Below are 25,804 nucleotides of genomic sequence, written 5' to 3' on the forward strand. Positions count from 1 at the left end.
AGGAGAGGGTGAGAGACCATTTCTCTGAAACAAAGCGACATAATTTCCATAGTTTGCTAGTTACATCGGGCTGAGAATCCACCAAGGGAATGTGTGCCAGAAGAAAGTAATTCAACAAGGCGGGTTGATAAACCATAAGACGTGTGGCCAGAACCCCCCGGAAAATAACCATAGCGAGGTTCATTCCACAGTTGAATTGGAACAGTCAAAAAGACTGATAGGCGTGAAGAGGACAAAGGTTAAGTGGCCGAAAGCAAATGACACAGCGAGTTATAAAAAATTTGACGACGAGGTAGCAAGAATGACCACCAAATTAGCAGGCGTCTCGCTTAAGTATCCTTGAGATGTAACTAAAATTGTTAAATAAAACAATGAATTGTTATCATATATATATATAAAAAATCTCTTTCTTTCAGCAACTCAGATTTCTCTTCTGGAAAAATATGAGAAGTATTTTTTCAGTATTCGAAATCTTCACAGAATTTCTCTTCTTGAAAAACTAGCTTATCTCACGACGGAGGAGATTATCACTATATTCTAATCTAACATTGTACTTACTTGTACTTGTACTTGTGACGGCGTTCACCCAGGGCGGGTTGAGCCGGCTTCTTCTCTGGTCCTAACGGCATCACGAACCATGGCCTCCCAAGCTCGACGGTCCTGCGCGAGGTCACTGGGAGATAGCGAGCCATTCGCGGTTCCATCTGCGCAGACCGACTACCTGCGGACCTGAGAGTTCTGAGAGGTCCTCCTTTATCGTCGTTGCCCAGGTCATCAGCTGCCCGCCCGTGCGTTTGCGCCAGCTGGGAAGTGGAGGTTCAATATTTTCTAAATTCTCGTTGTTAAATTTTTTTATGGTCTAATTTTATTCACTCACTAGCAGTATCGCCCGGCGTTGCTCGGGTTTGTAAGGGAAATAACTATATAAGCATTTTAGAGAGTTACTTCCCTTATATAATAGCAAAAAATGCATTAAAAATGGGAAAAAATGATGGTAATTTTTTTTTTAATCGTAGACTCATCGTAGACGCGCGCTAATACCCAGAAGGGCTCGATATGAATGACGACTATAAGATACCCCGCAAAATGTGGGAGTAGTTAGGAATCTAAATCGTAGGAGACAGACACACAACTTCACTTTTATATATAAAGATATCACAACCTTTATCATAACATGCTGCAAACTGGAAGATTTGTTTCCCCCAACACACACACACACACACACACACACACACACACAACGACACTTGGTGAATTATGCAGTGATATTTTAGTACAAAGCTATTTAAAACGTTACTCTTTTTCTTGTTTCAGCCATGTGACTGCAGCCATACTGGAGCAATGCCTTAAAAGGTTTTAGTTGAAGAAATCGACCCCAGGACTTATTCTTTGTAAGCCTAGTACTTATTCTATCGGATATCTTTTGCCGAACCGCTAAGTTACGGGGACGTAAACACACCAGCATCGGTTGTCAAGCGATGTTGGCGGGGGAGGACAAACACAGACACACAATCACACACACACACACACACACACACACACACACACATATATATATATACATATATACAATGAGCTTCTTTCAGTTTCCGTCTACCAAATCCACTCACAAGGCTTTGGTCGACCCGAGGCTATAGTAGAAGACACTTGCCCAAGGTGCCACGCAGCGGGACTGAACCTGGAACCATGTGGTTGGTAAGCAAGCTACTTACCACACAGCCACTCCTGTGCCTGTTTACCTTATGTAAACTATTCTCTGTCAGTCTGTTCTTAATAACTCGGTTTCATAACTTGTTGAATATGAGTGGGTGTATAATATGAGTGGGTGTATAATATGAGTGGGTGTATAATATGAGTGGGTGTATAATATGAGTGGGTGTATAATATGAATCAGCACAATCAATAAAACGGTGGTTCGTTGACTTTGCAAGTCATAGGAGTGACAGTGTGCTTAAGAAACTCGCTTTGTAACCACCTGATTTCGGGTTCAGTCCCGCTGCAGAGCACCTTGGTCAAGTGTCTTCTATAACCCCGGGCCGATTAATGTTTTGTGAGTAAATTTGGTATACGGAAACTGTATGGAAGCCTGTCGTATACATGTGTGTGTGTGTGTGTGTGTGTGGGTTTGTCAATCCCCTTCCGCTTCTGCTTGACAACCAGTATTGGTTCGTTTGCGTTCCCATAACTTAGCGGTTCGGCAAAAATAACTGATAGAATGAACATAATCTTCAAAAAAACAAACAAACATAAGTAATGGAGTATCAAACAGTGCCCCAGCACGGCCGCAAACCAATAACTGCAACAAATAAAAGATAAATAATATACAAATAAATAGTTCTTTTTATTCTTTTATTCTTTTACTTGTTTCAGCCAATTGACTGCGGCCATGCTGGAGCACTGCCTTTTAGTCGAGCAAATCGACCCCGGGACTTATTCTTTGTAAGCCTAGTACTTATTCTATCGGATTTATTTTGCCGAACTGCTATGTTACAGATACATAAACACACCAGCATCAGTTGTCAAGCGACGCTGTGAGGAGGACAAACAGATACACACACACACACATATACGACGTAATTTTTCTTTTGATGTTAGATCTTCTCAAATTACAACTACTTAGACCAGAGATGTGGAAGCACTCCGTCGGTTACGACGACGAGGGTTCCGGTTGATCCGAATCAACGGAACAGCCTGCTCGTGAAATTAACGTAGTTCTCGGGGATATTCAGCGTGACACAGAGAGTGACAAGGCCGGCCCTTTGAAATACAGGTACAACAGAAACAGGAAGTAAGAGTGAGAGAAAGTTGTGGTGAAAGAGTACAGCAGGGATCACCACCATCCCCTGCCGGAGCCTCGTGGAGCTTTTTAGGTGTTTTGGCTCAATAAACACTCACAACGCCCGGTCTGGGAATCGAAACCGCGATCCTACGACCGTGAGTCCGCTGCCCTAACCACTGGGCCATTGCGCCTCCACTTAGACCAGAGATAGCCAATGAATAGCACTTAAACCAATAATGGCACCCTCCGTAATTAGAAGGTTTACAATTAAAGAAACCGTCCAAAATTGTTCAATGCTCGTTTGATGTTTGTTTGATCTTGAGGCGGCAATCAGCGCCAATTGTCTTCTGTTTGTAACTAATGAGTTTACAGTTTAACATTCTTCCGCTACGGAATTGTGTTTTGTTTTTTGTATTTTTTTTGTGGGTATTTGCGGCTTTATGCTTTTTTTTCTTTTTTTTTTTGCGAAAATTAAATTATTGTTTTATTTTACTCATCACACTGAAATACAGAGTGCGTGTGAGTGTGTTTATGAGTGTGCTTGTGAGAGAGACAGACAGACAGAAAGATAGATAAGTAGATAAATACATTGGGAGAGACTGAGACAGACAGACAGAGAGAAAGAGAGAGAGACACACACACACAAACATACAGAGACAGACAGATAGGTAGATAGATAGACAATAGGTAGACAGACAGATAGATAGGTAGACAGATAGGTAGATAGATAGAGAGAGAGATAGATAGATAGAGAGAGAGAGAGAGAGAGAGAGAGAGAGAGAGAGAGAGAAGTAAGACAAACGTCAGGTGAAAAGTAAATGCGAATGCAGCGAATAGTGGGAAAATTAGCTGCTATTTATAGCGGGTCCTTCAGGAAAACCGTTGCACATTGTGCAAATAGTTTCTCAAATAGACACAAGATATGATATCTTACTCCCTATATTACACAATAAATGTGAAATCAGACTTAAAACAGGAGGAAAACTGACGTTAGAGTTTGAGTCTGAGTTATGGAATCAGTGAGTGGAGAAGAAAGAACAAATTAAAAGAAGAAAATGTCTTCGTTGAAAGAAATTGTGACCTTGTCCTGCGAAATTGCTTTAAAGTTGTCAAAAGCGAGATGGCAGAATCGTTAGCACGCCGGGCGAAATGCGTAGCGGTATTTCATCACCTCTTTACGCTCTGAGTTCAAATTCCGCCGTGGGCGACTTTACCTTTCATTCTTTCGGAGTCGATAAATTAAGTACCAGTAACCATCTCTTATGGAGAAGGAATTGTTGGGCCTTGTCTCTGAATATATTGCAAGATGTCTTGGTGATAAAAATTATTGATTTCAAATTTTGACACAAGGCCAGCAATTTGTGGGAGGGGATAAGACGATTAAGCCTACCCCAGGACTCAACTTGTACTTATTATATCGACTCCAAGAGGATGAAAGGTAAAGTTGACCTCGGCGAAATTTGAACTAAGAACGTTAACGGACGAAGTTTCTCTAAGCATTTTGCCCGGCGTGCTAACGATTCTGCCAGTTCACCGACTACTTTTAAAAGTTGCCAGCTGGCAACTTCATATTTATATTGACAGTGCTCTGCCGATGGTCGATAAGGCCTGCGAGAATATGGTAAGTAGCTTGCTTACGAACCACATGGCTTACAAACAATAACTCCTGGGGTCGATTTGCTTGACTAAAGGCGTGCTCCAGCATTGCCGCAGTCAAATGACTGAAACAAGTAAAAAAGTAAAAGAGTTATGGCTGGTCATAGAGTGACCATTGATTTGGCACCTATTAAGAAGCACTTAATACAGACGACTGGTCTTGACAAATATGTATGTATAAGGCGAAGAGCTGGAAGAAACGTTAGCACACCGGGCGAAATGCTTAGTAGTATTTCGTCTGTCTTTACATTCTGAGTTCAAATTTCGCTGAGGTCGACTTTGCCTTTTATCCTTTCGGGGTCGATTAAATAAGTACCAGTTACATAGTGGAGTCGATGTTATCGACTTAATCCCTTTGTCTGTCCTTATTTGTCCCCTCGTTTCTTAGCCCCCTGTGGGCAATAAAGAAATAAATATTTTTAGGAAGTTAAAAATTATGGCTGGTCATAGAGTGACCATTGGTTTGGCACCTATATAGCGCTTAACAGTACAGGCGACTGGTCTTGACGAATATGTATGTATGTCATTATGCAGTTTTATTTCAAGATTTCTTGCCAACAGAGAAAGAGCCGGTTTCTAAGCTAGATCTAAGGCTTCTTCATTGGAATTTCAACATCACCCACAAGGTATTTTTGTATGTATGTATATGTTCAGATTTGTACATTTTGTTTTATGTATGTCTTCTCATGCATAGACATGCTCATATATATTTAAAACATCCATTGCCCTCAGAGTGGGAGCTGACGTATGCATGGGTTTGAGCAGTCGTTGTGACAAGCTCCTCGACTCCTTGCCTGGGACGTCACAGTTAGCGACTCCTTTGCTTCTTGTCACATCCTGGATGTTGCGACCAGAGCGAGATCACAGCTTCTGCAGCCGAGCGGAACAAAATCCTAAAGCATCGCGATCTGTCGGTCAACAACATTTTCCATCTTGTGGCGTTTCAAAACGTTTCGTTGGGGGTCGGACAACTGACTGCGAGATTCCTGTCTTCATTGGCAGCTCGCATAGCAGAGGTAACTAGTGAAGCTCATGAGGGTGCTTTGTTGTACCCGTGCATCAACCTCACCACCAGACTCGGCAATGCTGCAAACATGCTGGTGTGCCTCAATAATCATTAGAGAGGTTGGATCTTTTCCTTTTGAACGGCACTTTGTAACATAATTTCTTGGTAACTAAAAAGTTTTAAACTTCGTTTACTGGTAGAGTTAGGGGTGGGGGAAGGGTATCTTTTTTTCTTCACAAATGTAAATAAACCCAATCTGTTTCTTAAAGGAGGGACATATTCATTATGCACAGACTGTTATTTACCTAAATGGACGCCAGTGATTGGTTAAAATTGCCGAAATGCTCGAAATTAAAGACGAAATATGTTACAACATATAGAATTTTCTCAATAAAGCCAAGAAAAAATGATGTTTTATAAACACATTCTACCAGTATACGAAGTTTAAAAGTGTTTAGTTAACTAGAAATTGTGTTGAAAAGTGCCGTTCAAAAGGAAAAGATCCGAGAGGTTTCCCAGCACCCCAAAATTTTCAACCTAATTCAAATTGCTTTGTTTTTTTGGGTGTTTTTTTGTGTTTATTGTTTTGTAATTTATTCAATTATATTCTCTTTTTCGTCCATTTTTCTAATTTAATTTTTTCCCTACATTATGTCATATGTAATTGAGAATTATTGTTTAAATAAATAAAGTGGGTAGGAGTTGTGAGGTTTTTTTACCTTCTTTTCTTCCTTTTCCGTAATTTTCCTGTTTTGACATTATTCGGAAATATTGAAAATATTTTTTTCGGATTTACATTTTAAAAAGTTAAATACACTTTTGAGGAATCTTGATCTTACATATTTAAAACAGGTATTTGAAAAAACATTTTCTAACGAAAGTCAAACCTGAAAAATTACGGAAAGTGAATCGGAAAGGAGAAATATGAAAAAAAAAAAAAAAAACACCCATCAATTTTTTATTTTAATTTATCAATTTTTTATTTTAATTTATTTTAATTTCTATTTTTGGAGAATCTTAAGTTACGGTGCTTAAAACAGTCTTCAGAAGAAATTCTGGATCGAGTTAATTTTATTCGGTCCAAATAATTTTTGACTGTATTCTATAGGAATGCCTGTACACACACGCACGCACACACGCACGCACACACACGTACACCCACATATATATACACACACACATACGTATGTGTGTATGCATATATGTATGTGTGTGTGTGTGTTTATATATATATATATATATATATATATATATATATATATATATATATATATATACATACACGCACATACACACATATATATATATATATATACACCCACACACACACACATATATATACACGCACACACACAAACACGCTAAGAATTTCGGAGTGGCAGCAAGAAAAAACACTGCTTTAATAACAATAATGATAATAATAGTAATATTTAAAAAAAAAAAATATATAAAAACAAAAAACAAAAAAATCATCTTAACCTTGACCTTTGTAAAAGTAAAAATATATAAATATAAAACGCATGCGCAGTACACTTTTTTTCATCATTAACAAGGGAGATAAATATTATATAACTTCCGGTATTACTCCCCCTTCCTTCTACTGTCGGCTCCAAGAAAACCAAAAGACAAACATTGACGAGGTATCTTGAAGTTGTTGTTGGTGTTGTTGGTGTTGATATTGTTGGTATTGTTGTAGCCAGACTCCGTGGCCGTGGAGGTTGGGTATTTTTGCTCTGTTTCCCCCTTTTTCTGTTTGTTTTTTCTTCTTCTTTACAGGTCCGTTTGTCCATTTGTGTTTACCCCTCTCTGCTAAACAGGACCCCTTTAAAAATACCATATATATATATATATATATACACACATACCATATATATATATATATATATATATACATACACTCATACACATCTCATGTATATATCATATACATATATATATTTATACATACATATATATATATATACATATATATATACATATATATATATATATATACACATACCACATATATATATATACATACACTCACACATCTCATGTATATATCATATACATATATATATTTATACATATATATACATACATATATACACACACACACACATATATATATATATATATGTATAATTCTTTATGCGTCTTAGCCCAAATTCTGAGGCCAAGCTGGGGCACCACCAGTATCGTCGCCTTTTCAATGGCCATTCCTCTATGGTTGGCTTATATAAATATATATATATATACGTGCGTGTGTGTATGTAATACTTTAATCCATAATTGTTTGTCCGACAAAAAAAAATATATATCTTCTGTTTCGCTGATGGCTCATCGCGAACTTAAGCAATTATGGACTAAAATAGTTATTTTTCCCCCACTCTCAGACTTTTGTCTTGAGTACTGTATATCCTAAGTGGCCAGCCAGACATGGCTTGTTTTTGAACTTGTCACCTCCCCTCCTGGAATAACATACACGCACTAACCCCCTTTTACGCCCTGCCTGGGGTCTGCCTCGCAACCTCTTGTGGTCGTTTTCTGCTGTCTGTCTAAATCAAAATGCCCACACCCACGTGTCATAAAGGTCAGGTCAGTTTTGGTTACAAAGCTGAAATGGTGCCATTTCTCTTTCTCCACCAACCATCACCATATTCCCAAAAAACGATGTTGTCTTGTTACCGTTGCTTATCATAATCATATTAATGTTCTTATATATTCCGATCAGCATTTGAAACGTCTATTACGACTGTACCTTGCTAATTCCACCCACCTCCTAGTTTACTCCCAACTTACAGTTGGGGGTATTGTTGCTTTTGATGTCTGTGACTGTCGTCTTTGAAGTTCGACTTGAGTTCACTAGTTGCTGCCATATCGTTGCTTAAAAAAACCTCTCAGTTCTGTCTTTTACGTAGAACACTTCTAATCAATCTTTTCCCTATCTCTTTTTATTCTGTGTTCTATGTTGTGCCTGTGTGAAAAAAAACCTTTATGTACGCATAAAGTATCTATCTATCTATCTATCTATCTATCTATCTATCTATCTATCTATCTATCTATCTATCTATCTATCTATCTATCTTTCTAATTAGCTAGTTAGCTATTTATCTGCCTATCTATTTATCTAGCTACCTACCTACCTGTCTATCTATCTATCTATCTATCTATATCTGTGTATGCGAATATAACACACACACACAGACAGATGCGTATATGCATTCCAGAAGATATACACATTATATTTAAACATAATTATCAAGCATTCGCACCTGTGGTTCCTTAGAGATCCGTTTTGGAAAAATCTCCACTTAACGTTGAAAATTCTCCAAGTGTATACGCATCACGTTTTCTGTCCATTTCTCTCCCTTTCTTTCACACGCATATTTTTATATAATACAATATTAATGGATCCATTTAAGACGATTTTTATCAATCGGTTTTGCACAGGCCTGTTAAGGGAAGAACCTTAAAAATCCCGGCGCTTATTACGAGAGTTGATATGAAACCAGTTAATAAGTTCGGCTTAAATGGCTCTATAATAGAGTCTTGTAAACATTAATAACCCACTCTAGTAACAAACATACGAGTACCTGGTTTTTTCCCCTAACTTATGAATTCTTAGCTTATCTTTTATTTGTATCAGTCATTAGACGGTTGCTATTGCTGGGGCATCGTCACGGAGGGTACTTTTTTAAAAAGCCTAGTGCTTATTCTATCGGCTGTTATGCCGAACCGCTAAGTTACGGGGATATGCACAAACCAGCACCGGTGGTGGGGGGACAAACATATACATAATGACACACACACACACAGGCACTCGTATGACAGGCTTTTTTCAGTTTCTGTCCATCAAATCCACTCAAGGCTTTGGTTGGTCTGAGCCTACAGTAGAAGACACTTGCATAAGGTGTCACTGTGGGACTGAATCTGGAACCATGTGATTGGAAAGAAGCCACATATGTGCTTGACCGCTAAATCCACAAGTTTTTTCATTCGCTCTCTGTGTATTTTCTCTTATTCCTTTCTGTCGAGGAGCGAAGGCTCAAAACATAAAAGACTTTCTCACTTTCCTGAGCATCAAACTAATATACCTGCTTATTATTTATTCACCCATCTTCGTCTTTTGTTTTTCTGTAAATTTCAACTATATATATATATATATATATAAATCTGTACATCACCCTCAATACTTCTTTCATATATATATATATGTGTGTGTGTGTGTGTGTGTGTGTGTGTGAGGGTGCCATGGCCTAGTGGTTAGATTGTGATTTCAGTTCCTAGACCGGGTGGTGTGTTGTGTTCTTGAGCAAAACACTTTGTGTCACGATGCTCTGCAATCACTTTGGCACCTGATGTGTGGTTCACAGTGCACCTGTTCTGACAATGTTGATTTGATGAAGAGAGTGAGATAATGTGTGGCACAAACAATTGATCACAGTAAACAAATCACCTGTACAGGTCGTTCGGCAAAAACCGAATGCTCATACATTGTGTTTGATGGGAGAGTCTATCATATATCATCATCATCATCATTTAGCATCCGCTTTCCATGCTAGCATGGGTTGGACGGTTCAACTGGGGTCTGTGAAGCCAGAAGGCTGCATCAGGCCCAGTCTGATCTGGCAGTGTTTCTACGGCTGGATGCCCTTCCTAACGCCAACCACTCTGTGAGTGTAGTGGGTGCTTTTTACGTGCCATCCGCACAGATGCCAGATGGAGCTGGCAAACGGCCACGGACGGATAGTGCTTTTTACGTGCCACATATGCTCACACATATCTCTGCATGTATAAGTCTATCTGTTTATCCATCCATCCATACTATGTGATTGGAACTTACTTGACAGAAAAGTGAAGAATCCCCCTTGTTTAGCTGGTTTCACTTTGTGTCCAGTGCTAGAATAAAATATGATAGATGTTGCATCAGTTTCTGTGTTATATGTACCCTAGTTGTTTTGATTATTTGTAGTGCCTTTCCATTTGAATTGCAGTTATAAGGGTAAAAGGATTGCACCTAGAAAATTCCCCTCCGAGGCACAAATCTGGGCAAGGTTGGTTTATGGAAGCAGCCACTCATGCATACCAGCCTCCCCTCTCGACTCCATCGATGTTATCCAAGGGAAAGGCAAAGGGGCCGATACAGCTTGGCACCAGTGATGTTGCAACTCATCTCTACAGCTTTATGAACTGGAGCAATCTGAAATAAAATGTCTTGCTCAAGAACTCAACACGCAGCCTGGCCCGGGAATCGAGCTCACTACCTCATGATTGTGAACCCAACGCTCTAAACATTGAGCCGTACACTATTTCAATCACAAGGCCTTTGTGAGACAATGGTGCAAGTTACTTGATGCCTGTACTCTAAGATCCATACAGACACACACACATGCATATATGCACACCTGTAGATACATGATTCTATGGGATCCTCGTTTGAAACAGTTCTATCTTGTTATATGCCTGATGTCACCATTACAATTTCATGCCTTATCAATAAGGCTTGAAATTGTAATGATTTTTGATTGATAACTGATGAGGGATGAGCATGTCCACATCTTTTGTGTATGTTTCCCATGTGTTCCTTTGTTGTCTTTCTGTGCAGCCTTTTATTCTTATATAGTCTAGCAGTGGCCTACTGTTGAGCAGGTCCTGTAAATGTGAACTTTCTCCAGCATTCTCTATATGACCTGGGAGGGACCATACCCTCCCCTACTAAGTAGACTATTGAAACTTCGGTTACCGTGACTAGACATGTGGTGAATACTGGAGTGGTTTCCTGTTGTCTTCAGTCTTCTCCAGGCATGTGGGGTTTGAATTCAGAATGTGGAGAGCTGGAAAATATACTGTAAATTATATCTGCCAATGTGCCAATGATTCTACCTCTCTCCTACCAGCAGAGCAACATGAAATGAAGTGTTTTGCTCAAGAACACATGTCACCTGGTCCGGGAATTGAACCTATGATCTAGCAATCATGAGCGCATCACCCCAACCATTTGCCCATGCACCTTCATATGTGCATGTGTGTATATATATGTATCTATTGATAGAAACGGACAACTGAAGAGATGGCGGCATGGATTTCCACTCTGACATCCGAAACTCAGTTTTATCATGGCTACCGAATAATTGTCACATATTACATTTACAGATATATATATATATGTGTATATATAATTGATATATATATATATATATGTGTGTGTGTATATATAATTGATGAGGGAAATGGTAAATGGATTTGGTATGAATCTTTATTCAATATGATGCTCATTTCAACCCATCCTGCATCTGTCCCTTATGATTGTCATGTTGAATAAAGATTTGTACCAAATCTATTTTCTGTTTCCCTCATCAATTATAAACTAAATGAACTCTGCGGGATTCCTGACATAAATCCAGTGAAAATCATACTGTAACTGTGGATAACATCAGATAGTCCAAGCAGTGAATGTGCTTTAATCAGCTTACATATACATATACCCAAAGTCCAAACAATTACTTATATGATTTGTTTTTTTGTTAGTTTACAAAGTGTTTTTTCTATTTGCTTGTAGGATAAGAACAGGGATAGCTAACAATACAATGTCAAGCAGTACGGGGGGATCATCCAACAGTTGTTCCCAGTTAGGACCAAGACGAAGGAAGAGACCACACCCTCATGTTTACAGTGGTATAGATGGTACCTTTGAAGACAAGGATAATGATTACATTTGGTAAGTTGCTACGTGTGCGTTCCTTGATGCATTGTTGTCATTGTGTAGGCACTTAGCAGTACACTCAGCGGTTCAATCCTGTTGTCGGATACTGCTTTGTGTTTCTACGCATTTTTTGAAAATTTTGTGGAAGCATTTTATGTAACTTATAGCATGTTTGTCTTTTACATAGCTATGTCGTTTACCTTTTATTTGTTTCAGTCGTTGGACTGTGACCGTGATGGGGCGCTGCCTTGAAGGAATTTTTTTTTTAAAGTCTGGTATTAATTCCATCATGTGTGGCTGTGTGGTAAGAAGTTTGCTTCCCAACCGCATGGTACTGGGTTCAGTCCTACATACATGGCACTTTGGGCAAGTCTCTTCTACTATAAGCCTTGGGCTGACCAAAGCTTTGTGAGTGGATTTGGATGAAGGAAAATGAAAGAAGCACATTGTGTATGTGTGTCTGTCTGTCCCTTACCATCGCTTGACAACCAGTGCTGGTGTACTTATGTCCCTGTAACTTAGTGGTTCAGCAAAAGACACTGATAGAATAAGTGCTAGGCTTAACAGAAAAAAATGTACTGGGGTTGATTAGTTTGACTAAAATTCTTTCAGGCGATGTCCCAGCATGTCTGCTTTCTGATGACTGAAACAAGTAAACGGATTAAAGAATATAATTAACTGAAGCTTAATATATTCAACTTTAGTGTAGGAAACATTTTCTTAGATAAAAATGATTATCAAAGGTTTTGATTTCAGTAGGAACGCTTAACCCTTTAGCATTTAAACCGGCCATATCCGGCCAAAAGTATTCTGCCTGTTTTATGTTCAAACTGGCCAGATCTGGTCTCTCACACCAACCCTACAATATCGTTTTAAAAATTAACAGCTACCTCATCAAAATCTCATAGCTACAAAATTAATGAATGATTAGTTCAAAACAATGTGGATGAAAAGGCATTAACTTTGGCAGAATAATGTGAACACTAAAGGGTTAAAATATGATTTTACTATCCAAGAACTAAAGATATTTTCAGGTAGTTTATCAAAAGAGTTATGATAGATTTGAATAAAAAAAAAAAATTAATTTGTTGTTACACTTGGGGATCGTCAAATTTTGTCAGTTAAACACATGTACTATATATTTGGTAATTACTTCAGCTTTCTGTTGTTATTTCAGTTTCTTTCTTCACACGTCATGTGATCTCTTCAGTGACATCTTATCCCATGTGTTTCCTCTTGTCTTGCTTATTCCAAAGCAGAACAGAAGGAGGCACGTGGGATTAAGAGTTGCTGAAGAGGTCATAGGATGGGTGATGAAAGAGCTTTGACAAAGAAACTTAAATAATATGAATAGAAACTAAAGTGAAGATCATATATAAAGCATGTGTTTTATTGGCAAAATATGACCACCACCAAGTATAACAATATCTATTTCAACACAGGATTTCGCATTAAGAATTTTGCAAAACAAATACATAAACATAAAAAATTTAATTTGTCTTTTTTCTTTTTCTTTTTAGTCCAATTTGTTTTGATATTATTGACGAAGCCTACATGACGCCATGTGGCCACACATTTTGGTAAGTACTAAGTACTACATCTCAGCAAGTACTTGCATGTGATGACTGTTTTTGTCTCCTTGGGTCATTAGTGGAAAGGGCAGGGGGTAGCTGTTTCTTCTGGCTTGAAGGCTTGACCGGATGGATGCTTGCTTATTCGAAGTGGATAGTGATAGACAAAAAAACTTTTGCACAAAGAAGGCGGCGAGCTGGCAGAAACGTTAGCATGCCAGACGAAATGCTTAGCGGTATTTTGTCTGCCGATACATTCTGAGTTCAAATTCCACCGAGTTCGACTTTGCCTTTCATCCTTTCGGGGTCGATAAATTAAGTACCAGTTACGCACTGGGGTCGATCTAATCGATTCAATCTCTTTGTTCGTCCTTGTTTGTCCCCTCTATGTTTAGCCCCTTGTGGGTAATAAAGAAATGAGAAACTTTCGCACAAAGTATATATATCACCACCACCACTATCACCAACAATATCACCACCACTATCACTATTGTTGATCATCATTGTTACTGTCATCATCATCATTATTATCATCATTGTCACATAAAAAGCACCTAGTACACTCTGTAGAATGTTGGCATTAGGAAGGGCATCCTGCTGCAGAAACTATTCTAAAACAGACTATTGGTGTCTGGTGCAGCTCTCAGGTTGGCCAGCTCCTGTCAAACTGTCCAACCCTTGCCAACATGGAAGCAGATGATAAATGATGATCCTCATCATCATCACCATTGTTACCATTACAGCCACCATAATCTCTTCTCTCCCTCATTTTCACTATCTTCGTCATCATCAGCATCATTTGTTGTCAGCATCATCATTGTCCTCCTCCTCGTATTTTTTTTATTTGTCATATACTTACAAAAATGACTCAATAGCTGAAAGTTTTGTTCATGCCACTTATGAAACATATGTATATATATTAGACAAAAAACAGGATGACTGTAACTTCATTGGCAATAGCTCATCATTCAGGGAGCAGTTTCACAGCAATTTCAAATCATATATATATATATAAACAGACCACTCTGGAAAACCACCATCCATGAGGGAACGGCGAATTTCGAGTCGAAAAGGTCTGCAGAGCTGGAGGAGAAAAGACGACGACGGAAGGAGCGCCAACAACAACCACGTGCGACTCTCCCTTCCGGCACTAGATGTCCGCACTGTGACCGATCTTTTCGAGCAAGAATTGGTCTTATCAGTCACCTGCGGACTCACCAATAAATTTGCGCAAAGACCATCATCCTCGAACCTGAGGGATTGCCATAGTAGTAGTAGTATATATATATATATATATATATATATATATAATTTGAAATTTCCGTTCAACCTGATCCCTCTTATAGCCTTTCTTTACCTTGTGGAATGATCCTCTGTAAAGACACAGGAGTCTGTTTGAATCTTTTGAGCACTACTACGTGTCGTCTGTACTGAAAATCTCTGGATCTCATCTGTGAACTATATATATATATATATAAATAAATAAAAGCACCTGGGCCACTTTGTAAAGTGGTTGGCATCAGGAAGGGCATCCAGCCATAAAAACCATGCCAAAATGAACCCTAAAGTCTGGTACAGTCCTCTGGCTAACCAGGTCCTGTCAAACTGCTCAACCCATGCCAGCATGGAAAATAGATGATAATGTATGTGTGTGTGTGTGCATGTATACATGGGTTTATGTTTGTCTTGTACCACGTTTAGATTGCGACAGTCATCTTTTAGTTTCCTCATTTGCAGAGCCAAAAATATTGATTCAAATGTTATCTTATTTCCATTACTTAGTGGTGAGTGTATCAAAAACTGTATAGAACAAAACAAGAAATGTCCGCGCTGCAATTTTGTGATCGAGAATGATGAACAGATATTCCCCAATGTTATGTGTAAGTATTTTATGTTCTTCTTCTTGCTTTTAACCTTAAATCCAACCTTGCTCCAAATCTTCTGTTAGTTCATTATTCTCTTATTTTCAAGTTTTTTTAAAACTTGTTGTTTCAGTTGGGCTGTGGCCATTTTTTTTTTTTGTTCCTTCTCGAGCCATACCTGGCTCATAAGGGCCGGTTTCCTTGCCGTATAGGTTCCCCACCTCGACGGGACACCAGTCCGTCACAGGTGAGCTGCAAGATGCAGGAGGAAAGAGTAAGAGAAAGTTATGGCGAAAGAGTCAGCAGAAGTTCGCCATTACTTTCTGCCAAAGCTTCGTGGAGGTTAGGTGTTTTCGCTCATAAAAACACATCGTCTGGTCTGAGATTTGAACCCACAATCCCTCAACCGTGAGTCCGCTGCTCTAACCACTAGGCCATGTGCCTCCACACTGTGGCCATGCTGGGACACTATCTTGGAAAGTAAAATAGAATGCTCTGAAGTAGAGAGTAATACACACGTGTTAGAAAGATCAAATGATCTCCTTCATCCTTGTCAAGGGATGTGGTAACTGGGTCTACCTTTTTTGAAAGCAAAGTTTGTTTACTCTTTGTTGCTTTGTTCTTATTGGTCAAAATTTGTGATCAAAGATGTTCAATCTTGACATTTCTAGTTTTTGCAAATTAGCATTTAAGGTCCATGTCTTGCTACCATGCTGCATTGCAGTTCTTACACAATACCATCATTACAATCTGCCTTTCACTGTGAAGGAAAGGACCTTTGTTACTAGCAATGTTGTAGTTCCCTGAACTTTTCCCAGCTCATTCTTAACCCCTAGTTACTATACTTTCAGGCTAACCACATCATTGTCATTAAACATCTGTTTTCCATGCTAGCATGGGTTAGACGGTTTGACCAGAGCTGGGGGGGTCGCGCTAGGCTCCATTATCTGTTCTGGCATGTTTTTTATGGATTGTTACCCTTCCTAGAACTAACAGCTCAGCAGAGTGAACCGGATGATTTTACTAACCCATGCTAGCACAGTAAAACAGATGTAACAATGAACAAATGAAGGAGCTTTGTTTTGTTTTTGTTTGTTCCTTCTCGAGCCATGCCTTGCTCATAAAGGCCAGTTTCCCGGTTTCCTTGGCGTATAGGTTCCCCACTTGGACGGGACACCAGTCCGTCACAAGTGAGCTGCTAGATGCAGGAGGAAAAAGTAAGAGAAAGTTGTGGCGAAACAGTCAGCAGAAGTTCACCATTACCTTCTGCCGGAGCCACGTGGAGGTTAGGTGTTTCGCTCATAAACACACACATCGCCTGGTCTGAGATTCGAACCCACGATCCCTCGACTGCGAGTATGATGCATGTATACATGGTGTAAAATGGTGTGTATAGAAAGGAATGCAATATATTTCATTAAAAAATATTCTGAATGTTCTCATTTACCTTTTCAGTAAATGAATTAATATTAAAATATAAAAACAGATTGGAAGAAAAACAGTTACGGTTACAGGTACGTTGAACCAAATATTCTTTTTATTCTCTGCATTACTAATCAGTCATGAGACACCTTAATCCTTGAGTGTTCAAATTATTCTGTCAAATGTAATGCTTATTTATTCACATTGCTTTGAATTAATCATGCATCATCTCACAGCTTTGAGATTTTGAAGATATGATTGTGTATATTTAGACTGACATTGTAGGGTAGGTGTGAGAGGGCAGATCTCGCTGGTTTGAACGTAAAAAAGAATATTTGGGTTGGATATGATCAGTTTAACCCTCTCGTTACTATATTTCTGACCAAAATACACCCCTCATGAGTTTCAATTAAATTCTAAAATAATCAGGAAGTATAATCACGTGTTTTCACGAATGTACTAACGAGATTTGCTCTGATATTCTCATTTAAATATGAATAGGTAATTACGGGCAGTTTTGTCACATGAACCAAAATTTTTTTGGGCAGCTTTGAGCGGTTTGGTAACGAAAGGGTTAAATGCTAAAGGGTTAAGAAAAAGTGAGACCCATTTATTTATAAGTGGCTGTGCTTCAAAATCCCAGCAACAGGGCAATAGTTCTTGAGGTTCAGGGTTCCAGCAAAAGAGTAAAAAAAAGACGACGACCAAAGATTCTTTTATCTCTTACTTGTTTGTCATTAGACTGCGACCATGCTGGGGCACTGCTTTGAAGAATTTTAGTTGTACAAATCAACACTAGTACCTGTTGGCTTTTTTGTTTTTATAACCTGGTATTCTATTAGTCTCTTTTGTTGAATTGCTAAGTTACAGGGACATAAACACACTAAAACCAGTTGTCAAGCTGTGGGGGTGGGGAAACCAGCAAAGACATATACATGCATATACAGCAGGTTTCCTTCAGTTTCTATCGACCAAATCCACTCACAAGGCTTCGGTTGGCCCAAGTCTGTAAAAGAAGACCAAGGTGCCATGCAGTGGGACTGAACCTAGAACCATGTGGCTGGGAACCAAACTTCTTACTATACAGCCACACCTACACCTATTGTAGATAAAGTGATAATCTTTTAATCTTGGGTCAGCTTTGATCCAGTAGACCTATGAGCAGACAATCCAGCTGTGACCATCATATTTTTTTCTTATCATTTACATTGGGTGTGGAGTATGTTTATGTATGTTGATTGTTTTTAATTTCTTTGTTAATGGCTAATTAAACTTCCACTCTCTCTTCGTCCAGAATGGCTCAAACAGTACTCTAGATTTTCACGACATCTTGGAAGATAACCTTGACCTTGCACATGTTAACCAATTTCTCGAGATATTAATGAACAAAAAATTTCAGTTGGAAGCTGTAAGTGATGAATATTGGAATTATTGATATTTGGGTTTTTGTCTTATATTGTTTTCTCCTGTTGTTCTTTGTTGTGGTATTGGCACCATGCAGTGGAGGCGCATTGGCCCAGTGGTTAGGGCAGCGGACTCGCGGTCATAGGATCGCGGTTTCGATTCCCAGACCGGGGGTTGTGAGTGTTTATTGAGCAAAAACACCTAAAGCTCCACGAGGCTCCGGCAGGGATGGTGGTGATCCCTGCTGTACTCTTTCACCACAACTTTCTCTCACTCTTACTTCCTGTTTCTGTTGTACCTGTATTTCAAAGGGCCGGCCTTGTCACTCTCTGTGTCACGCTGAATATCCCTGAGAACTACGTTAAGGGTACACGTGTCTGTGGAGTGCTCAGCCACTTACACGTTAATTTCATGAGCAGGCTGTTCCGTTGATTCGGATCAACCGGAACCCTCATCGTCGTAACCGACGGAGTGCTTCCACCATTGGCACCATGCCATTATATGTGCCTCACTACTGCTACATGTCTTCACCACTGTGATCCCTTATTAACTATGTCTGCTTTCAATGCTGGCATGGGTTGTCCAGTTTGACATGGAGCTGTCCAGCAGGAAGCTGTTTAGACTCCAACTGTCTGTTGTAGCATGATTTTTAGGGCTGGATGCCCTTCTTAATGCCAACCACTTAAGAATGCACTAGGTGCTTTTTACATGCCACTGGCAAATATTTATATATATATATATATATATCATTATCATCATCATTTATTGTCCACCTTCCATGCTGGCATGGTTTGGACAGTTTGACAAGCCAGCCAGGCAGGAGCCTATATTTACATATGTATTTCTCTCTCTCTCTCTCTCTATCTATCTATATATATATATATATATATATATATATATATATATACTACAAAATTAGAAAATGGAGAAACATACTTAAATCAATCAAATATCAACCATCAGATGATACCCAATCAATACTTTATTACACCATTACATAACAGTAAAGGCATTATACAAAATATATAGTAAATATAATTAGACAGGGAAATAGAAATATAATATATAATTATATCAGTATATTGGATATATGTTATCCCATGGTGGGTTGAATTTTCAACCCCTATCTCATTTTATATATATATATATATAATATTTCTTTCTTCTTTGTAGGACTGTAAACGGATAGAATTGTATCTACTAAAAGATTTTCTTCACCAAGTCCGACAGAAAAAACAAGAAGTAAGTTTCACCTTGATTGCTCTCTGCCGAGTAATTTAAACAGGTTTTTGTCTTGATGTATTAATTAAAGGCTTTAAGATTTTCAATCATTTGCCAACAGACTGAAACAAAAATATTAGTAAGTTTAACCGTTAGCATTGAGATTTATCTGTTGAACGTAATGCTTATTTATTAACGTTGTTTTGAATTAATTATGCATTATCTCACAGCTTTGAGATTTTGGTGATCGTTTATTTCTAGAATGTCATTGTAGAGTAAATGTTAAAGGTTGGATCTGGTCAGAGTGATCATAATACAAGTAGAATACTTTGGGGCAGTTATCGCCAGTTTAAATGTTAAAGAGTTAAAAATTTGAATGCAAACAAGAAAAAAAAATTAGGGCGCAGGAGTGGCTGTGTGGTAAATAGCTTGCTAACCAACCACATGGTTCTGGGTTCAGTCCCACTGCGTGGAATCTTGGGCAAGTGTCTTCTGCTATAGCCCCTGGCCGACCAATGCCTTGTGAGTGGATTTGGTAGACGGAAACTGAAAGAAGCCTGTCGTATATATGTATATGTGTGTATGTGTTTGTACCCCTAGCATTGCTTGACAACCGATGCTGGTGTGTTTACGTCCCCGTCACTTAGCAGTTCGGCAAAAGAGACCGATAGAATAAGTACTGGGCTTACAAAGAATAAGTCCCGGGGTCAAGTTGCTCGACTAAAGGCGGTGCTCCAGCATGGCCGCAGTCAAATGACTGAAACATGTACAAGAGTAAGTCTAAAAACATTAGTGAAACAGGTGCAATAACTTCCACCTGGTATTTTAATTGATTTCATGAAATACTCTTGCTTAAATGTAAAGGACACCTAGAGCTTGTCTAATTTTTCAGTTTTGTTTATTTCCTTCCTATAAATGTGTATTATTTGAAAAATCAAGAATTATTTTCTCTGTGTGTTTGTGTGTCTATATATATATTTTTCATCATGTTGAACTGTTACCACTACACATTTTTTTTTCTCTCCATTTTTTCCCTTTCAATTCTTTCTACTGAAGAGCGTAGGCTCAAAACATCAGACTTTTCCATTCTTCCCGAGTATTGAACTAATACACCTGCTTGTTTTTCCCTCACCTGTCTTTGTCTTCTGTAAATTTGAACTATATATATTTATTCTAGAGTTAAATTGTGACTTTCTGACAAAATTTCCACAGTTTTTAGAAAGTTTCTCATATTTGTTTTGCAGCTTCTTGATCAATTAAATAAAGACTTAAAGATTATTGACGATGATGGCATGAAAGTTGAAGTAAGTTATTGATTTTTCAGCCACATCTTCTCTGCTTGTCCCTACCTTTGTTGTAATGTATTGAAATAAAACATCTAATTGTGATAGTTCTTGTATTGTATCTAGATAAGAGCTGCTTGGGTTAGTTCCACACTACCTGGTTTTTGGGTTACCTCTTATCAGAATCCAGTCTGTTGCTTAGTCGATATCTTAAACTGTCCCCTACAAGCCATGGTGCTTTCAGTCCTTTCAACTCCACTCAAGTCTTGGAGACCGTGTGAAAGATCATGGGTGTTGTTTTTCCTTCTCTGACTAAACCATAAATGACAAAAAAAAAAAAAAAAAAAAAAAAAAAAAAAACCACTTGCCTATGTCTACCTCGACAGATATCCTTTCTACACCTGTAGGAAGGATATTCAGTTTTGAATGTGATCTCTGCCAGTGCCGTCAGTAAATCTCCTCTCCCATTAAACACATTGTTATATGTTAATCCTTCCTATGATAATCCTTATACACAGTTGCATGTTAATCTTTCTTATAATAACCATTATACACCCTGTTACATGTTAATCCTTCCTATAATAATCATTATACACACTGTTACCTGTTAATTTTTCTTATAATAATCTTTATACACTCTGTCGTATGTTAATTCTTTTTGTAATAATCCTTATACACCCTGTTGGTTGTTAATCCTTCCTGTAATAATCATTATACACACCTGTTAATCTTTTCTATAATTATACATCCTGTTACTTGTTAATCCTTATAATAATTTTTATGCACACTTTTATTAATCCTTCCTATAGTAATCTTTATAATGCCTGTTACTTGTTAATCCTTATAATAATTTTTATGCACACTTTTATTAATCCTTCCTATAGTAATCTTTATAATGCCTGTTACATGTTAATCCTTATACACCGTTAATCCTTCCTATAATAATCATTATACACACCTGTTAATCCTTCCTATAATATTTATACACCCTGTTACATGTTAATCCTTATAATAATCCTTATACACACTGTTTACTTGTTAATCCTTCCTATGATAACCATTATACACTCTGTTACATGTTAATCCTTCCTCTGATAACCATTATACACACTGTTACCTGTTAATCCTTATACACTGTTAATCCTTCCTATAATAATCATTATACACACCTGTTAATCCTTCCTATAATATTTATACACCCTGTTACATGTTAATCCTTATACACTCTGTTTACCTGTTAATCCTTCCTCTGATAACCATTATACATTCTGTTACATGTTAATCCTTACTCATAAAGTTCTATCCTCCCTAGATTTGTTAACCCTGTTTTGTAGTTTATACAATGATATGCTCACCTTCACTCCCAACATTTTAGACAATGGTATCGATTGTCTACATTTTGTCTGAGTTATTAGACGTTCCAGAAAGGATACTTAGTTGTAGGGCTGGCGTGATGCCTAGGCTCAGAGACCTATCTATTGCTATGTTGCAGTACCAAGTACTGATGTTGCAAATGTGGCATTATATAGGTGCAGCTGGCAAGCTGGCAGAATCTTAGGACACCAAGCAAAATGCTTAGTGGCATTTTGTCCATCTTTACTTTCTGAGTTCAAATTCCGGTGAGGTTGACTTTGCCTTTCATCCTTTTGGGGTCGATGAAGTAAGTACCTGTTGAGCTCTAGGGTTGATGTAATCGACTATCCCACTCCCCCAAAATTTCAGACCTTGTGCATATAATAGAAAGGATTTTATCGGTGCAGGCATCTCGCGTGTTTTGTATGTGTTTGTCATTTGAAACTTGCATGTGCATGCGTATAAGTATAGTACGAATACTAATGCAGTGTCTGTATTATTTCTGTTTCAGAAAGCCCTCACAGATATCAAACAACAGCCATGTTATCAGGTAAGTTATCCACTAAAAAACTGTTCTAATAACACTTCATGGTACACCGTATCTTCAATGGGCAAGTATCTTCAATTGTAAGCCTCAGGCTGACCAAAGCCTTGTAGATGGATTTTGTAGACAGCCTGGCCTCCGTGCCGGCGGCACGTAAAAAGCTCCATCCGAGCGTGGCCGTTCGCCAGCCTCATCTGGCACATAAAAAGTACCCACTACACTCACGGAGTGGTTGGCGTTAGGAAGGGCATCCATCTGTAGAAACACTGCCAGATTTGACTGGCCTGGTGCAGCCTTCAGGCTTCCCAGACCCCAGTTGAACCGTCCAACCCATGTCAGCATGGAAAGCAGACATTAAACGATGATGAAACTGACAGAAACCTGTTGCACATACGTGTGCGTGTGTGTGTGTATATATATATATATATATGTGTGTGTGTGTCTGTGTTACTGTCTCCTTGTCTTGACATCATGTGATAGTTGTAAAATGGGTGTCACTGTTAGGCATTGAAACCTGACCTGGTTCTTTCTCTCTCTCTTTATATACTCGCCATTTCTTTTAAAGGTGCAGAGTGTGAATGGTATTTGAAGACACAAATGGTAACTTAATAAAATAATTCTAAAACCAGATATATTTTAATAAATTTTGTGCTTGCGTTCTCGATAAGCTTTCATATAAAATTGTTCTATGACAACAGCACACAGCATTAACACCGCAAAATCCCTGTATATTTGCTATTTTAGAAAGGTAATAACAGCCTCTCTCTTAGAAATACAACAAAGCTTTCTTTTTAAACTATTCTATGAATATAGGGTACAGCATTAAAGCCACAAAATCCCTGTATATTTGCTGTTTTAGATATGTAATAACAACAACCTCATTATCATCATTATCCTTTAACATCCGTTTTCCATGCTGGCATGGGATGGACAGTTTGACCAGAGCTGGTAAGCCAGAGAGCTGCACCAGGTTTCAATCTGATCTGGCTTGGCCTATGGCTGGATGTCCTTTGTAACACCAACCACTTTACAGTGTGTGTGGTTCTCATCATCATCATTTAGCGTCCGCTTTCCATGCTAGCATGGGTTGGACTGTTCAACTGGGGTCCGGGAAGCCAGAAGGCTGCACCAGGCCTAGTCTGATCTGGCAATGTTTCTATGGCTGGATGCCCTTCCTAACACCAACCACTCCATGAGTGTAGTGGGTGCTTTTTACGTGCCACCGGCACAGGTGCCAGACTGGGCTGGCAAACGGCCACAGTCGGATGGTGCTTTTTACGTGCCACCAGCTATCTCTTAGATATATGGTAAAGCTTTCTTTTTAAACTATTCTATGAATATAGGGTACAGCATTAAAGCCACAAAATCCCTGTATATTTGCTGTTTTAGATATGTAATAACAACCTCATTATCATCATTATCCTTTAACATCCGTTTTCCATGCTGGCATGGGTTGGACAGTTTGACCAGAGCTTGGTGTATGACTGGATGTCCTTCGTAACACCAACCACTTTACAGTATGTGGTTCTCTCTTAGACATATGGCAAAGCTTTCTTATTAAATTACTCTATGGATACAGGGTACAGCATTAGTGCTTACAAAGTCCCTGTATATTTTATTGTTTTAGAAAGGTAATAACAACAGCAATCGCTCTTAGAAATATGGCTATTGTTGGTGTTGGGAAATATTGGATGGAGGCGCGGGCATGGCTGCGTGGTTAGGGAGCTTGCTGCCTAGCTACATGGTTTCGGGTTCAGTCCCACTGCGTGGCACATTGGGTAGGTGTCTTCCACTATAGCCCCGAGCCGACCGAAGCTTTGTGATTGAATTCGGTAGGTGGAAGTTACTGCCATGTGTGTATATGTGCGTGTAGGTGCTTGTGCCTCTCCGAAAGAGAGAGGGAAAGTCATGGTTGTTTATCTTTGTCAACGTTCACTTAGTAACATCTCATGTTTTCCTTTTTTAATTTGTAGAACAGCAATTTTGATTTAGCGATACCATCAACGAGTGATTCAGGGAGTCAAGAAGGATTCAATGGAAGCAGGAATGTAAGTTTTTGCCATCTTCTAGTTCATCATCATCATCATCCCCCTGCGACATTACTGTCTTGAGTCTTAGGTCTCAACTTTAATCCCCTTTGTTACTGCAGGAGTGGCTGTGTGGTAAGTAGCTTGCTTAGGACTCAACTTTAATCCCCTTTGTTACTGCAGGAGTGGCTGTGTGGTCATTCATCATTGTTCGACCGTGGTCGAGACAATGGAATTTACTATGTTACGCCAGACTTCACGGTCCATCATAGCATTACGGAGGTCCTGTTGCTGGATGCCTGTATCCCTGGAGATTACATCAGGGTAGGAGAGTGTGCGCCCTCTGGTATTGCGAGTAGATGGCTTCCAGAGGAGAAGAGTAGAAATTACTTCTTTTTCAGCTCTACAACAATGTCCAGGTTGTGTGGTAAGTAGCTTGCTTACCAACCACATGGTTCTGGGTTCAGTCCCACTGCGTGGCACCTTGGGCAAGTGTCTTCTACAATAGCCTCAGGCCAACCAAAGCCTTGTGAGTGGATTTGGTAGACGGAAATTAAATTTCATGATTATTCCAGTAATGGCATTAAATTTCTATCAAAAAATAGAATTGTTATTTTCTGCAAGTTCATGTTGCCTTAGAAAACATGTAAGTAGCTTGCTTACCAACCACATGGTTCTGGGTTCAGTTCCACTGCGTGGCACCTTGGGCAAGTGTCTTCTACTATAGCCTCGGGCCAACCAAAGCCTTGTGAGTGGATTTGGTAGACGGAAATTAAATTTCATGATTATTCCAGTAATGGCATTAAATTTCTATCAAAAAATAGAATTGTTATTTTCTGCAAGTTCATGTTGCTTCAGAAAACTTGACATATCTCAATGGAAAATTGTTTCAAGCATAATATTCCTCAACAAAAAGATAGATTGGTTTTATAAAACTTCTCCCTGCAGTTAAAAGTAATGAAATTTCTACTGAACCAAATCGCAAACT

The 25,804-nt window shown here is 38.8% G+C and overlaps 1 protein-coding gene and 1 non-coding gene across 3 annotated transcripts in view; one reads left to right on the top strand and one right to left on the bottom strand.

Annotated features, from left to right (window-relative positions):
- The first annotated feature begins 6,997 nt into the window (after positions 1–6,997).
- The window catches only part of LOC115222910 (E3 ubiquitin-protein ligase COP1-like), a 36,515-nt gene continuing 17,708 nt past the window's right edge, over positions 6,998–25,804 (top strand). The window contains exons 1-10 of one of the 2 annotated variants that reach the window (XM_029793298.2): positions 6,998–7,081; positions 11,986–12,144; positions 13,650–13,709; positions 15,483–15,580; positions 17,018–17,076; positions 18,279–18,392; positions 19,562–19,630; positions 20,854–20,913; positions 22,757–22,795; positions 24,763–24,837. In XM_029793298.2, the coding sequence (XP_029649158.1) occupies positions 12,014–12,144; positions 13,650–13,709; positions 15,483–15,580; positions 17,018–17,076; positions 18,279–18,392; positions 19,562–19,630; positions 20,854–20,913; positions 22,757–22,795; positions 24,763–24,837 (705 nt within the window). In that variant the 5' untranslated portion in view covers positions 6,998–7,081; positions 11,986–12,013. Of the gene's footprint in view, positions 7,159–11,985; positions 12,145–13,649; positions 13,710–15,482; positions 15,581–17,017; positions 17,077–18,278; positions 18,393–19,561; positions 19,631–20,853; positions 20,914–22,756; positions 22,796–24,762; positions 24,838–25,804 lie in introns of both variants that reach the window. The other variant, XM_029793296.2, reaches the window with a different exon arrangement.
- Positions 16,040–16,154, bottom strand: LOC115223064. The gene has a single exon (XR_003882782.1). It is a non-coding gene; the product is annotated as a U6atac minor spliceosomal RNA (small nuclear RNA).

Source organism: Octopus sinensis, linkage group LG21 (genome assembly GCF_006345805.1).
Source record: "Octopus sinensis linkage group LG21, ASM634580v1, whole genome shotgun sequence".
Classification (NCBI taxonomy): Eukaryota; Metazoa; Mollusca; class Cephalopoda; order Octopoda; family Octopodidae; genus Octopus; species Octopus sinensis.